Source organism: Lacerta agilis, chromosome 5 (genome assembly GCF_009819535.1).
Source record: "Lacerta agilis isolate rLacAgi1 chromosome 5, rLacAgi1.pri, whole genome shotgun sequence".
Taxonomy (NCBI): Eukaryota; Metazoa; Chordata; class Lepidosauria; order Squamata; family Lacertidae; genus Lacerta; species Lacerta agilis.
In genome coordinates, this window is record NC_046316.1 from 95,151,630 (window position 1) to 95,167,619 (window position 15,990).

At 50.6% G+C, this 15,990-nt stretch overlaps 1 protein-coding gene across 1 annotated transcript in view; it reads right to left on the minus strand.

The window, feature by feature from the left end:
- The window catches only part of LOC117046409 (probable cation-transporting ATPase 13A4), a 39,902-nt gene that overhangs the window by 10,382 nt on the left and 13,530 nt on the right, over positions 1–15,990 (minus strand). The window contains exons 7-18 of the mRNA XM_033148212.1: positions 15,421–15,555; positions 14,623–14,695; positions 12,275–12,406; positions 11,167–11,331; positions 8,617–8,774; positions 7,248–7,436; positions 5,634–5,695; positions 4,043–4,193; positions 3,031–3,108; positions 2,360–2,516; positions 1,281–1,392; positions 245–369 (exon numbers count right to left, since the gene is read on the minus strand). Coding sequence (XP_033004103.1) covers positions 245–369; positions 1,281–1,392; positions 2,360–2,516; positions 3,031–3,108; positions 4,043–4,193; positions 5,634–5,695; positions 7,248–7,436; positions 8,617–8,774; positions 11,167–11,331; positions 12,275–12,406; positions 14,623–14,695; positions 15,421–15,555 — 1,537 coding nt within the window. The remainder of the gene's footprint in view (positions 1–244; positions 370–1,280; positions 1,393–2,359; positions 2,517–3,030; positions 3,109–4,042; positions 4,194–5,633; positions 5,696–7,247; positions 7,437–8,616; positions 8,775–11,166; positions 11,332–12,274; positions 12,407–14,622; positions 14,696–15,420; positions 15,556–15,990) is intronic.

Below are 15,990 nucleotides of genomic sequence, written 5' to 3' on the forward strand. Positions count from 1 at the left end.
GCACAGCTGTGAAGCTTGAGGGACAGCCTTGGGGTTGCGATGTGAATAAATGAAACGAAGGATGTAAAAAACTTTGCATGCTGGGGCAAAGGACAGATATTCCCAGCCGCCTCTGGAGAGCTCTGGCAGCTCAGGGGCCTTTGAAACTGGGGCAGCGAGCTCAGCACCCAAGGGACCCCTCCGTTTCTTTCTCTGATTTCCAGCACCCAGGCAGGAACCCCTTGGCCCCAAGCAGCTCTCCCACCTGTGACCATCACGCTCCGGATGCGAGCGGCACTGAGCTCCTCCAGGACGGGCCTCGTCTCGCTTTTCAGCCGGTTCTCCAGCATCAGGAGTCCCAGGAAGGTCAGACCAGACTCCACCTGCTCCCTTGGGTGGAAGAAGCAGGAGGGTCAGGGCTGCTGCTGAGATCCAGCTGGCCGCATCCTGAAGCGGCCAACCTGGCAGGGAGCAGAACGAGGCTCCAAATCAGGCCTTTGCCCATGAACTAGGAGAGGAGGAGAATGCGAGAGGCATCTAGCCAATGCTGGACCTGCGAGGCCCTTGGTCTGATCCTGCGGCAGAGCTCTCCTTGGGAGCCCTCCTGGATCAGGCCCGGAAGGGCTGCCCAGTCCGGCATTCTGCTCCCCACCGTGGGCAACCAGTTGCCTCCAGGGACCTCACCGCAGCAGCCATCCAACCTCTGCACACGTGGGTGACCAAGATGACCAAGGAAGGAGATTCTGATGAAACATCAGGAATGACGGCCAGATGGTAACAGAGAGGGGAACGGACCTCCCTGAGTTGGCGGAGGGCTCTCCTTCCATGGAGGCTTTTAGTCAAGAGGTTGGAGGGCTGTCTGCCAGGGTTTCTTGAGTTCAGATTCTTGCAGGCATTCGAACCAGATGACCCTCAGGGTCCCTTCCAAACCCGCAGTTTTATGACTCCGTGAGTTTTCAAGGCCCAATAATCCAAATGGAACCAACCAGCCACATGGGTTTTGCTGTCTTAAACAACGGGCAGCATCTCCAGCCTCGGAGGCGAGTTCTAACTCCTCAGGCGCTGCTACAGAGTCTGGGCTTTGCTTTCCGGCTCTGCTAGACCTGTGACTTCCTCTGGGTTTGGCTAGTTTTTAGAATGACCTCAGGCGGAGAGCCTTGGTCGGCCCCTTCCACTTCAGGGAATCCTGGACATCCACCCATCTCTCTCTCTCTCTCTCTCTCTCTCTCTCTCTCTCTCTCTCTCTCTCTCTCACACACACACACACACACACACACACACACACAGGCTCTCTCTTTTACCTTGTTAGGGAAGCCACTTCCATTCCTGCCGGCAGACTTTTTTGTGCCAGCCCAATGACTCTGAAGCCCCGAGAGGTGTAATGCTGGAGTCTGCTGGTGAAGGTGTCGGGCACTGGGAACACAAGGAGAGAAAGAGAGTCTGCTAGAGGTGGCCCCTCCAGCCCCGTGCCCTCACAGGCAGTGCCGGATTAACTTGTAAGCTAAACAAGCTATAGCTTAGGGCCCCACTCTCTTGGGGACCCCCCAAAAAATTAAAGAGGAAAAAACTGGATGTGCAGTACATTTCCAAAATATAAGATAAAAAACAAATAAAATAAAACCTACCTACAGCAACAGTGTTTTGTGTTCCGTAGGCTCCTATGATGTAAGTCATGGGCCCTGCCTGCTAGCCTGCTTCCTCAAATATCACTGCTTTGCTCCTTTCTATATATAGGGTGCCGACATTCTGCATGTGCAAATGGCTTTATATACCTATGAGGTCCATGAATTACCATATAGCATATATTCAACACAAAAAACAGTGACCATTTGTTGTTGACAAAGGACAGCTGGACATGGAAAGGGCCCCGTTACCTTCAGGAGCTGAGGGCCTTATCAAACCTCAATGCGGCCCTGCTCACAGGGGCCGACCAACCAGGAACCCCAGAGGGAAACCTGCGAGCAGGATCCGAGCACAAGAGCACACCTCCCCTCCTGCTCTTTCCAGCAACTGAGAATCAGAAGCATCGCTGCCTCCAACTGTGGAGGCAGAGCAAAGCCATAGGCGGTTGCACAGAACTGGGGGGTCGCCCAGGGAAGGGACCCAAAGCCTTTCCTGAGAGCCCCTCCAGCCCATGTGCAGAGTGCTTGAGGCCAGAGCCTCGCCATTCCTCTGTTTCCACCTGCCAAGAAGGAAGAGCAATCCTCCACGGCAGGGCACAATCGTGGCTCACGGCAGGTCCCCAAACTCGGCTAGCGAAGTGGGGGGTCAAGTCCCAGTCCTGAGAGGCCTTGAGAAGCTTCTCCACAAACATCACCCCCCAAAATGGCATGGGGTGGGGGGGGGAGAAGGGGGCAGTGCCTGCAAAGCTGTCGGTCACCTGTCTCTGGCCGGCAGAAGCTGACCACTCTCTCGGGCGCCCCTTTCATGAAGACGTGTCGCTCCCCACCAAACTCCTGGGCGACGACGGACATCCTCTGCAAGGCTGAAGAGAACGGGAACTGGCGTAAAATGGCCATGCCGCCCTCCGCAGCACCCTAGGGAGACAGGCAAGAGGAACAGGGCAGCCAGGAGGGTGGGGGGCTCCTGGCCAGGGGTCCCGGATGTCGGACGGCAGGTGCCCTGGAGCAACCGAAGGGGGCACGACTTGGATCGGGGCCGTGGCCCTGAGGGAGGAGGGAGTTATTCAAACACCCCCCCCCACCTACAAAGAGCATTTTCCAGATTATAATCACACACCCCAAAGCCCCCCTGAAAGCCACTGGGGGAAAATTTAAATCTAGAAAAGGACTGAACTTGGAGAGCAAGGGCAGTGGTTAAAGTGCTGGACTTGGGTTCGAATCCCCGCTCTGCCATGCAGCTCACTGGCGGTCCTTGGGCCAGTCGCTGCCTCTCCTTGGGTAGGAAGAGATTCATTGATCCCAGGTGAATGCAGAAGGGGAGGGAGATGGACTTCTGGGTGAGCAAGTCGGATGAGTGACGCCGCCTGATCTGCTTGCCCTCCCTCCTGACTCTTCCTGTCCAAGATGAGTGACAGACACCTGGGCTCACCTGTTGGGCCTTGACTCCTGGCCTGACTATCATGGCACCTGCCCATTCTCCATCTTCTCTGTTGGAATCCTCAATTTCCTGTTTATTAAAATGAAAAACAACAGCAGATCCCAATTAGTATTAACGTAGCTTGCACTCATTTAAAATACAAGTTAATTAGCAGATTTAAAAGAATGAAATAATCAGCCTGGGAGCTTCAGGGGGGAGCATATTCATCCCTCACATTTATCCATTCATATTTATTTCACGAAATTTGTACACCGCTTGGTTGTAAAAAGATAAAAACACATCAAAGCTGTTTACAAAAAGAATGAAACAATGAATAATGATAAGTAAAAACAACTGTTTAGAGAACATTCAAAAGATAAAATCAGCAATAGGCATTAAAAAACAGGTCAAAACATACATTCACATTCCCCTTGCCTGAGTGGCCTTGTCTGAACAAAAACCTTTTTAGCAGGTGCCAAAAAATGGTACCGGGGGCGGGGGGCAAAGAATCCTAGAATTGCAGAGTTGGAAGGGACCCCAGGGTCATCCAGTCTGACCCCCTGCAATGCAGGAATCTTTCGTCCAGAATTGGAGCAGGACCAAGGAACAACCAGAACACAGGAAGTCGTCCAAAAATATTTAATTCGGAACTGAATAATTGGCTCTTTTGATTGTAGTATGATTTGGTATTGTATTAATGTGGCCTGCATTGGATTGTTATTAATGGAAAATTAATAACAATTCTTTATTTTTTTTAAAGGAATCTTTTGTCCAACAAAACCCACGACCCTGAGATTAAGAGTCCCATGCTCTTCCAACTGAGCTATCTGAAAAGCAGTCTCTACCGAAAGAGATTCCAGAGGGATGCTCTCCTGAAGGAGCCACCGGGTACAAAGGGCTTTCCCACTGGCCTGGCCTGCCAAGTGGAGCTCCCCCCTCTGCCCCCCCAGCGCTGGGGCACACACACACACACACACACACCCAGCCCCGAACATCAACACAGCAAAGAGAGAGCTTCACCCACCCAGCCAGTCGCCTCGAACATCTTCAGGTCCAGCGGATCTCCCTGGATCTTCCCGCCCAGGAGCACCAAGGAGTGGCAGCTGGCCATGGCTCCGCACGCCAGGCCCCAGGGCAGCGGGGGGCCGGAGGAGAAGCAGTGGGTGCCCTGGAAGCTGCGGGGAGAGAGGAGAGCAGGCGGCATGAGGCAAGCAGGGGACGGGCCCAACAGCTGCCTTTGAGAAGGGCGGCCCAGGGGTGTTTCTGAGCCTGCAAAAGGTCTCCGAGTCAAGAAGCACAGAACTGTAGAGCTGGGTGGGACCCCCAGGGGTCATCCAGTCCAACCCCCCGCAACGCAGGAACCGCAGCATATCTATTAGTCCTTCTAAAGCACCCTGGAAACTTTGGGCTGAAGAGCTGCATGGAAATATGAGACGACAACAAGCAGCACGTCGGCTAATAATTCACTGACATTTCAGTGTATTGTATTGTATTTGAACATAATGGATTTCATTCATTTTATATTTTTGCCAGCAGATGGAGAATTATCACTGAAACAGTTCATTATCCTGGAAGAACTGTCCTGTCTGCTGCTGTGCTCGGAGCACCCGTCATCTCACGTCTGTAGGGTATTGCTGTGGAAAGACCTTCCGCCTCCATTTCAATGATCTTCGACAGCGACTTACCACTCCTGCCATTCCTGTTCATGGAACATTGATTTGATTCTTATTAGTTTGTGACTCCGTGCACATATTCTACGTCTTATGTTTATGGATTTTGAAACAGTATACAGTGGACCCTCCAGACACGAATTAAATTTGTCCCGGGGGTCCGTCCGCAACCTGAAAAGTTCGTAGGCAGAGGCACCGCTTCTGTGCACGTGCGCGGCGCGATTGAGCCATGTGTGTGCGGCAAAACCCAGAAGTATACACTCCAGGTTTGACGCGTTCGTAACCCGAAAGTTACATATCCAGAGCGGTACGTAACTAGAGGGTCCACTGTGTTGTTCTTCAGTCGTTCAGTCGTGTCCGCCTCTTCGTGACCCCATGGACCAGAGCATGCCAGGCACTCCTGCCTTCCACTGCCTCCCTCATGTTGGTAGCTTTGAGAACCCTGTCCAACCATCTCATCCTCTGTCGCCCCCTTCTCCTTGTGCCCTCCATCTTTCCCAACATCAGGGTCTTTTCCAGGGAGTCTTCTCTTCTCATGAGGTGGCCAAAGTACTGGAGCCTCAACTTCAGGATCTGCCCTTCCAGGGAGCACTCAGGGCTGATTTCCTTCAGAATGGATAGGTTTGATCTTCTTGCAGTCCATGGGAAAAAAGCTCCTTCATGGATCACTGCCTTGTCGTGGTGAAGAGGCTTGGATAACTCAGGGAAGCTATGAGTTTGCCATGCAGGGCCACCAAAGATGGACAGGTCATAGCGGAGAGTTTAGATTGAATGTGATCCACCTGGAGAAGGAACTGGCAAGCCACTCCAGTATCGCTGCCAAGAAAACCCCATGGACAAAGACAACAGAGGGTCCACTGTTGTCAGTATATTATCAGCCGAGGTGTTGCTTGTTCGGAGTGTTCTGTTTTGCAACACGGGGTTTTCTTTGGTGGAAATACGTACCTCTTTCCTTTGGCCAGGACCATCCCCCAGAGATCCAGTCCGTCTTCGGTTAACGTGCCAGTCTGGGGAGGGCAGGAGAATGGGTCAGAGGGTGCCAGGGTGGCGGGCAAGAAAAGAACAAGGCATTGCAAGACCTGGTGCTGGAGGAGGAGGAGAAGAAGGAAGAGCCACAGGGGGGAGGGAGCACAGCTGGCCTGAGGACCTTCCTTTGGGGGGTCAGGGGGGCATCATCCACAGAGCACATCTGATCCCAAGGTGGAAGTTCAGCATGGAGGTAACCTCACCCCACCCACCCCGGCTTCTAGAGGGCTTCCCACTTGGCGCTCAAGGGTGCCTTCTCCCTTGGGTGCCATGCTCCTTCAGACGCAGGGCCGAGGCTGACAGCAAGCGTGGGGAGCTTCATAGTTAATTACTCTGTTTTAAATGTGCATTTTATATTTGACTTCACTTAGCAATGTGGTGTGTGTTTTTTGAAATGTTTAAATTTATTTTCGTTAACTTTGTGTTAAATATGTTGACCTCCCTTGTAATGTCTTATTTTGAAATCTTTAAAATGATACTTTAGTTTTCTGTAAATTATGTTGCTTTGACTGTATATTCTATATTTGACTTTCTTCAGATTGTTTTGTTGATGTTTTGTTGATGTTTTAATATGCAGCAAACCACTTTGAGATTTTTCTGAAAAATATAAAGCGGTATAGGAATGAAATAATAATAATAATAATAATAATAATAATAATAATAATGTGGGTGGCACCATCCCCTGGAACAGGGCCAGATTAGGTTTGCTGAGGCTCTAAGCTACTAAAGGTAATGGGGCCCTTTATATGTCCAGCTGTCCTTTGTCAGCAACAAATTGTTGCTGTTTTTTGTGTTGAATATATGCCGGGGTCAGCAAACTTTTTCAGCAGGGGGCCGGTCCACTGTCCCTCAGACTTTGTGGGGAGCCGGACTATTTTGGGGGGGAGGAATGAACAAATTCCTATGCCCCACAAATAACCCAGAGGTGCATTTTAAATAAAAGGACACATTCTACTCATGTAAAAACACGCTGATTCCTGGACTGTCCGCAGGCTGGATTGAGAAGGCGATTGGGCCGGATCCGGCCCCCGGGCCTTAGTTTGCCTACCCATGTGCTATATGGTAATTGGTGGACCTAATATCGCAAGCCATTTTGGCACATAACAAAATATGCATTTTATCAAAGTAATGGTTGAACTGAAATACAATTAAGAAGCAGTTTATTAACAGTCAAATACAATTAAGAAGAAGTATATTGGGGTGGGGCCCTAAGCTATAGCTTGTTTAGCTTATATGTAAATCCGGCACTGCCCTGGGAGGAGATGTTCTCCTCCGGTAGCAGAAGCACTGCCGCTCTGAAGCCCAATCAGAATTCAGATTTGCTTCCCCAAAGCATCTGACCTGACGCTGGACGGAAGGAGGGTGTTGCACTCGGCTGGGGTGGCCAGACTTGGACTGCTTGTGAACATTCTGTGACTTCCCGTCAGCCGAGCCAAGAGCCTTGAAGGTCCCCGAAATCCTGCAGGCCAAGGGGGCTTCCTGTCCCTGCTGACTCCCGCCGGCCCCCCAGCTGGGCTCCCCCTCCCTGCGCACCTTGTCGAAGCAGATGAGGTTCAGCTGCCCGCACACGTTGATCCTCTGGGGGCTGATGCAGAAGATCCCTTTCTTCTTCAGCCGCCTCTGGGTGTAGATGATCCCCGTGGTCAGCGCGGCCGGCAGGGCAGGAGGGACCGCAATGGTGATCACGTCCAGCGCCTTCTTCACCACCTCGCCAGCCTCCTCCTGAATCGGGGAAGGGAGCAGAATTAGCACCCAGAGCAGCAGGGCAGGTTGTCAAGGCCATGAGAAGAAGAAGAAGAAGGAGGAGGAGGAGAAGAAGAAGGAGAAGAAGAAGAAGAAGAAGAAGAAGAAGAAGGAGGAGGAGGAGGAAGAAGAGGAAGAAGGGGAGGAAGAAGGAGGAGGAGGAGGAGGAGGAGGAGGAGGAGGAGGAGGAGGAGGAGAAGAAGAAGAAGAAGGGGAGGAAGAAGGAGGAGGAGGAGGAGGAGGAGAAGAAGAAGAAGGAGAAGAAGAGGAAGAAGAAGAAGAAGAAGGGGAGGAAGAAGGAGGAGGAGGAGGAGGAGGAGGAGGAGGAGAAGAAGAAGAAGAAGAAGAAGAAGAAGAAGAAGAAGAAGGAGAAGAGGAAGAAGAAGAAGAAGAAGAAGAAGAAGAAGAAGAAGAGTAACAAAAACCAACCAACAACAAAAAAACATTCCTAATGATACCAACCCAGAAGGCAGCCCCCAAGTAGCGGGTTCAAAATTCAGGGGCCCCAAGTAGACACTGGCAGTGACACTGAAATATCTATTTCTGTTTTACAGTTTAAAATACTCATTTTACATCCTTAAGATATCAATGACTTCCCTTCTTCTCATTCCATGGTTCACTTTACATATCATAAATCCCAGCATATTTTACAGAAACTAGACCACTAAGTATTTCATTATTGCACCCATCAAAACTTGTTTACACTGCTGCCAGCGTTTTCAGCTGTATACAATTATTTCCCATATATTCAATAAACGTTTTCCAATCTTCTTTAAATGTATGTTTTTCCTGTTCTCTTATTCTGTATGTTAAGTCTGCCGATTGTGCATATTCTGTCAACTTAAGTTGCCATTCTTCTTTAGTTGGGATCTTGCTCGTTTTCCATTTTGGAGCTAACAAAACACGGGCCACAGTAGTAGCATACGTAAATAATCTTTTTTGACACCGGACAATTTCAGCCTGAATTATCCCCAGCAGAAAGAACTCTGGGTTTTTTTTTGGGGGGGGGAGATACTTTTAAACATTTTTTTTCAATTCATTATGGATCATTTCCCAATAGTCTTTTACCCTTTCTAAAGGGAGGGGTTTCTGAGCGGTGTTCCCCCCTCCCCCTGGAGGATCCCACGGGAGATCCGCTCTCTGGGCGCCCACCGCTCACCCCATTGAGGACAAAGACGCAGACGGCATAGACCATCCCGACGGCCGCGATCCCAATGAGACACATGAGGAACCGGATGCCGTCCCTGTAGAGGCGGAAATTCAGGGGCTTCGGGTACAGAATGGACCTCACCAGGTCGCCTTTCGCTGTGTTGAAACCTGGGAAGGCAGAGCAGGAGAAGCTGAGAAGAGCCTGGGCTGGATGAGGCCAGCGGCCCACCCACCCCGTCCAACACCCTGCTCAGTCTCACAGTGGCCAACCAGATGCCCAGTGGGGAAAACCTGAAAGCAGGATCTGAGCACAAGGACAAGTCTCCCTGCCTTTGTTTTCCAGCAACTGGGATTTGTGGGATGTGATCCATGAGAGGCAGTCAAGTACAACATTCCTTGTAATGCTAGAGAAGACATGTGAGGGGATGTTTGGTCCAGCCAGTTGAAACTTCCTGTTCCTCCTGGCTGGAGCATCCTTCCTTTTGCATGTGATGGAAGGTGGGCGTGACCATACCTGTCCAGGTAACAAAAGGACAAGTCACGCAGTACACCTCTCTCTTTTTGACTCCCTTCTTCGTTTGACCAGCTTCTAGCTAGGACTGCTCTGTTAGCTCTCCGCTAGCAGAAGCACTGGGATTATTCCCCCATATGGGGTAGATCCACACTTACATATTTGTAACGAATTCTGCCTTCAGGAATCCAATCGTGAAATGATGTGAGTAAACTTCTTTTATTGACTTTGAATAAGATTGTGGCGTCTTTATTCTTTTAAGAGGGATTTAAAGGGAACTTACCAGGAACATACAATTCAATCTGAGACGGACTGAATTGTAGAATAGTGAGAGGCTCACACGAGCCTGCAACCAGCTATCTGCTGTGCATGTAAAATGGGGAATGTAAACTCAGCTAAGTAAATGAACTTGCTAGCGCAAGTTAGGAAGGATATTAATATATCCTCTCCTGCCACCCTGAACATTCCCACAGGATTCAGAAGCATGGCTGCCTCATATAATAATGTGATGCAATCGGCCTGTCAGGATTGTCCTACACACGAGTGGGACCTTGGCAGAAACACATTCCTGACTGGCATGTTCCCTTCCTCCTACATGATCATTTGGGAGCTTCATAAGCATTCTTCAGCCTGAACATCACAGCGACTGATGCCAAGAAACATCAGCACACTTATTGATCCGCAGAGTGTGCACAGTTGTGTAACAGACCTCAGCGACTCAGCATGTTGGCTAATCCAGTGTTTTTCAACCACTGTTCCGCGGCACACTAGTGTGCCGCGAGATGTTGCCTGGTGTGCCGTGGGAAAAATTGAAAAATTCAAGAGAATTACTTTATATATAGTCAATATAGGCACAGAGTTAAATTTTTTAACATTTTCTAATGGTGGTGTGCCTCGTGATTTTTTTCATGAAACAAGTGTGCCTTTGCCCAAAAAAGGTTGAAAAACACTGGGCTAATCTACTTTATTTACATATAAACACACACGGAGCTCTGCAACATGGCTCCCTCCCTCTCTAGCATCAGGCAGCAAAGAGAAAGAACAAAGGACAACAGTCCCACTTCAGGAAACACAGTAATACAAACATCCTGTATCTGTCACATTCCATTCCTGTGGAATCAAAACACACACCGTCATGTGATAGACAACAATCCCATGACTGCACATGGGGAATGAATCTCCAACAGGGCCTACCCAGAGGCCTCTCTCCACTGACCTTAGGGACAGAGGAGAGAGGGAACGAGATGGCTGGGTGGCCCCCCATCAGGGATTCCTGAGCTGTGATTCCTGCTGTGATGGCCTGGGAGTCAGACTCTGATGCTGAACCTGAGGGATCCCAGCCTGCACAGGATTCCCCGCCTCCAGAACCAGCTGAGCCGGGGCCAGGGCTTGAGCCTGAAGGATCCCCACCTGTGCTGGATCCCCAGGTGCAGGCATCAGCAGAGTCTGCTCTGGCTCCTGATGGGAGGGAGGACCCATTGCCTGCAGGTGCTCCACTCCCAGCCTCGTCAGAGGAAGCTGAGGCATCCCCTGGGTCCAGTAACCCACCAGCCTCTCCTGAGCTACAGAGGCTCAGGGCAGAGAGGCGAAGGGAGTTAAGTGTCTGCAGGAGGAGTGCTCGCCTCCAGGCCCGGAGGAGAGGCGAGTCTCCAGAGGATCGGGGCGGCCCTAAGCATAGGGCCAGATAAAAGCCAGCCAGACCCAGCCCAAGTTGCGTGAGCAACATAGTTGCAAGCGTGTGCTCAACCTGCAACCTTGTGCCTGAACCTGCCTTGGACCTTGACCTGCTCCCTGCCTCGCTCCCCGCCGGACTGACCTCCTTTGGACCCCTAGACCCAGGACTGGACTTGGACCTCGCTTCATGGACAAACCCTTGGGGCCAGCACACCTGCATTGCTGGGAGTTGGGCTGGATGGCCTTTGGGGGTCCCTCCTGACTCTACAGTTCTACAATCCAGGAGGTGACAAGGTGATGCTCAACAAGTCGAGCAGAAGCCCCCTCCCCCCGCCTCCCCCCGCGGCCATGCTCCCGGTCAATGCTGTCACCCACCGGTCCGCAGAACGACGGCTCTCACTGGACCCTTGGCCTGGATGACCTCCGTCCCGCAGAAAAGAAGGTGTCTCCGGGAATCCTCAGCACAGCTCTCTCGCCAAGGCTGGGAGCTGCCCTGGTCGTCCCCGGGCAAGCAGGTCTTTGTGACTGGGATACTCTCTCCTGGAGGAGAGCAGACTTGCATTACAGGGGGAATGGGTTGGACTAGAGGACCTCTGGGAATCCCTTCCCAGTTCTAGGATTCTGTGCAGTGCCGGATTTACGTATAAGCTACAAAAGCTCTAGCTCAGGGCCCCACACTCTTGCCCCCCCCCAAAAAAAAATTGAAGGAAAAAACACTGGAATGTACATTTCCAAAATATAAGATAAAAAACAAATAAAATAAAACCTACATACAGGAACAGTGTTTTGTGTTGTGTAGGCTTCCATGATGTAAGTAATGGGCCTGCTCCCTCAAATATCCCTGGTTTGCTCCTTTCTATATATAGGGTGCCTACATTCTGCTATTTATAATTATTAGTAGTTTGCATCATATATTTACACCTATTATTATTTCATGTTATGGCAAGTTTCTGGAGACTAGATTATGAGTCTTTGTAAATTGTGTTTCCAAAGAAACTTGTTATTGTCAAATGCCAATGTGTTTGCATTTTTAAGTTTGTTATGAATAAAAAATCATTTCAAGTTAGAGCTTAATAATTATTTCACCATTAATAGACTTCTTCTTAATTGTACTTCACCATTAATAGACTTCTTCTTAATTGCATTTCAGTTCAACCATTACTTTGATAAAATACATATTTTGCTATGTGCCAATGGCTTGAGATACCTATGAGGTCCATCAGTTACCATCTAGCATATATTCAACACAAAAAACAGCGACAATGTGTTGTTGACAAGGGACAGCTGGACGTTAGCCCCATTAGCTTCAGGCCACATCAAACCTAAATGCGGCCCTGATTCTGTGGCCGCTTCTGCCTCTTCCTGCGCTGCTGAGTCTGGCTCCTGGCGCTTGGCTCTGGGGCTGCCACCTTCCCTGGGCACCTTCACCCAGGCAGGGCACCCGTGCCCCCTGGGAGCACGACCCCACCCTCCTCCTCCTCACCCGTCAGCATGGCTTCATTCACAACGCACTGGCCGTGGATCAGGATGGCGTCGCAGGGCAACAGGCTTCTGCCCCCTCCCAAAACCAGGGTGTCTCCGGGCACCAGATGGCGAGACTCCACCTCTTGGACACCTGGTTGGAGTGGAGAGAGGCAAAGGTTTCTCTGGAACATCAAGAGGAGCAGAGCAGAAGCTGGGGCGCAGGAGCCCCTCTCCCCACTCCCACCCTGCATTCACCCCAATTCTCTTGCGGGGCGATTGGACGTCTACCCATTAATTGTTTGTGCACCACACACTTTTCAGTGCATTCCCCCATGACTTTCCCAGCTGCAAAAATCCATTTATTTTTTCTAAAGGAAGATTTCTTGCGCTAGAGGGACAAGAGCTTTATTCCATTTGAAGTTAATTGAGATGTCGTGTAACCCCCGCTTCCAAACAGCTGGGCTGGATGCCAGTTCATTTCGGCACCCAATCCAAGGTGCTCCTGTTCATGTTGAAAGCCTGGGTGATGTGTGATCACAAATGCATATATTAGTCAAAGCAACATACAGAAATTCCTTTGCAGAAATGTGTGTTGGGCAAAATTGCATACTGATGTCTGGTATTTGGGGAAATTAGTGGCTGGGGCAAGATGAGAGATGTAATAATAATAATAATAATAATAATAATAATAATAATAATAATAATAATAATTGCTATTCGCTGATGATTTTTTATCAGGACTTAAACAAACAAAATTTGCAGACTGATGCAGAACTGTGGGAAACTAAGAAACTGAGAGAAACCGAAAATGCCCCTCCCTGCTTTCACAGGAGGACTTTGCCTGCAAACTGTTATTTACCGCAGCCTCGCTGTGCCAGTTTCACTCAACCCTCTTGGTGACTCAGGAAAGCCTGCCATGCCCCACACTTTCTGGATCCTGGCTGCACACACCCCACACGTTTAAAGCATGTTCCCCACCACCACCATCCTGGGAATTCAGGGAACTGTAGTTTACCCCCTAATAAGCTACAGTTCCCAGCGCCCTTAGCCAACTAGCAGCTTCTGCTAACAGCCATGAAGCAGCTACAAGAATTAGAACCCGCGTCCCCTGCCAACATGAGCTCCTTGCACAGGAAGGGTCAATGAATTTAAACAAAGAACCACTTAAGCATTTAGCACATCTGTACATTTCCTCTGGCATTTGGAACCTCGCTTAAAATCGGGCAGCAGCAACTGGGCTTCTCCCTGGGCTTCAGGTCAGGTCTCCGGTTCCATGGTTAATCATCTGGAGGAAATTGATCGTTCAGTGTAGCAGCACCTGTCTGAACTGAACAGTGGAGCCTCCATTGTCCTCCTTCCCCCTTCTTCCTTCGCGATCCCTCGTAGCCGAGTAAGATTCTCTTCCATAAACACAGTTTTAACAATGAGATACCAGATATCTGAAGAAGTGTGCATGCACACGAAAGCTCACACCAAGAACAAACTTGCTTGGTCTCTAAGGTGCCACTGGAAGGAATTTATTTATTTTAATTTCCCCCCCTCTTCCGTAACTCCAAGCTAAAGCCTGCCTTCAGGGATCCAACTGTGAACTGAATGTGAGTAAACTTCATGTTACTTTTAAAAGAAGCTTCTTGTGTCTTTACTATTTTTAGGAGGGATGAAAGGGGTTTTTGCCAGGAACAGACTCCAATCTGAACTAAGCCAGATTGGATTGCTTGAGTAAAGAGATTCAAACGGATCTACCAACTAGCTTCCTGCTATAAATTCAGGGGTGGAGGAAGGGGGGTGAGGGCTGCCCCGGGTGTCACCACTGGGGGGGGGGTTTACAAAATGCCGGGCGGCACTCACCATGGGGCCTGCAGCATGCCCAAGCCACGTGTCTCTCCTGCCCAAACGGTTTGCCCAATGCCTCCCCCCAGCTGTAGAGCGACTGAGTGGGAGGAGGCAGGCAGACTCCGGAGGCCCCGCAATGCACCCCACCCCTGTGGGCAGCTTGCCCCGTCCCTGGGCACACCGCCCCAGGTGCCCAAGCGGCTTCCTCTGCCACTGTATATATCGGGGAATGCAGTCTGCTGCTGACTCACAAGCGTGAGAGAGGAAGGATACTATGAAATCAATATATCCTCTCCTAGTATCCACAACATTCCCACATAAGACAGTTGCCTTCCGCACCTCGACAGCAGCCACGACTCCTGCCTTGCAGAGGGCTGGACTAGAGGACCCTTGGGGATCCCTTCCAACTCCGGGGCTGCAATGGAGGTGGAGGGAAGGCATGAGAAGGGAGGGGAAGGGGAGATCCACACCTTCCCTGCCTGAAGCTGTTCAGCAGGCAGCAAGGAGATGGATCCTCCCTGGTCCTGGGCTCACCTGTTTCCTTCCTGAGGACCTTGACCAGGACGCCATTGTGGGATTCCACCAGCCGGTGCAGCTTCACGGATTGCTGTGGACATGGAAAGAAAAGAGGCGCAGGGTGGAGCATCTCTCTGGGAAGCAGCCGGGAGCTGCCCAACGGCCCCCGTCCCTCATTTCCCCGCTGCGCTTCCAGGAAAGGGAACAGGATTGGTATCCCAGCCAACCAGTTTACAGCCCATGCAGCAGCTACGGGGAGGTCAGCTCACTGCTTTGAAGGCATCCCTTTCGACTTCGCAGGTGGATCCCAGCTGCAAAGTCTTCATCACGCAATACAGAGTTAAACTGCGGAACTCCCACCCACAGGAGGCAGAGACAGCCAGCGGCTTGGATGGCTTTCAAAGAGGACTGGGCAAATTCGCGCAGGGGGAGAGGGCTGTAGATGGCTGCTGGCCACACTCCCTTCCCGGTTGGAGGCGGCCGTGCTTCTGAATCCCAGTCGCTGGAAACCACAAGAGGGAAGAGTCCTGCTCTGGTGATCAGATCCTGCAGGGAGCAGGCTAGCAGGCCGGGCCCATGACTTACATCACAGGTCCATACACAACACAAAACACTGTTGCTGTATGCAGGTTTTATTGTATTTGTTTTTTATCTTATATTTTGGACATGTACATCCAGGGTCCCCCCCCCCCCCAAGAGAGTGGGGCCCTGAGCAATAGCTTGTTTAGCTTATACGTAATTCCAGCACTGCCTAAGCTCGATGAGGCCCCCCACCCACCCACCCACCTGGGTGAGGCCCCCTTCACTGCTGCTCACCTTCCTGAGGTCATACACTGTGAGAGAGATGGAGAGCAGAGACATGAGGATGATGGCCACAGAGTACTCAATGTATTCCTCCGCAAACCACAGGCAGACGCTGAACAGCTGGAAGACGTAGAATGGGTTCAGCACCTGCCCAGCAACAGAAAAGAGAGAGGAGGGGGGGCTGGGTGAGGGGCACTCGTAGGCGGCTTTCTGCCACGACCCCCCCCTTGTGCCCCCTGCCCCTTGGCCACACCGCCAAGGGCAGGAGACTCGCCCCACCCTGGACGCATTGGCAGCGCTCTCTTAGCGAGACCAAACCAGCACAAGCAACAGGTGGGTAGCTGTGTTGGTCTGCCATAGTCGAAACAAAATAGAAAATTCTTTCCAGTAGCACCTTAGAGACCAACTGAGTTTGTTCTTGGTATGAGCTTTCGTGTGCATGCACACTTCTTCAGATACACTGAAGAAGAATACACAGATACACAGATATCTGAAGAAGTGTGCATGCACACGAAAGCTCATACCAAGAACAAACTCAGTTGGTCTCTAAGGTGCTAGTGGAAAGAATTTTCTATTTTGTTT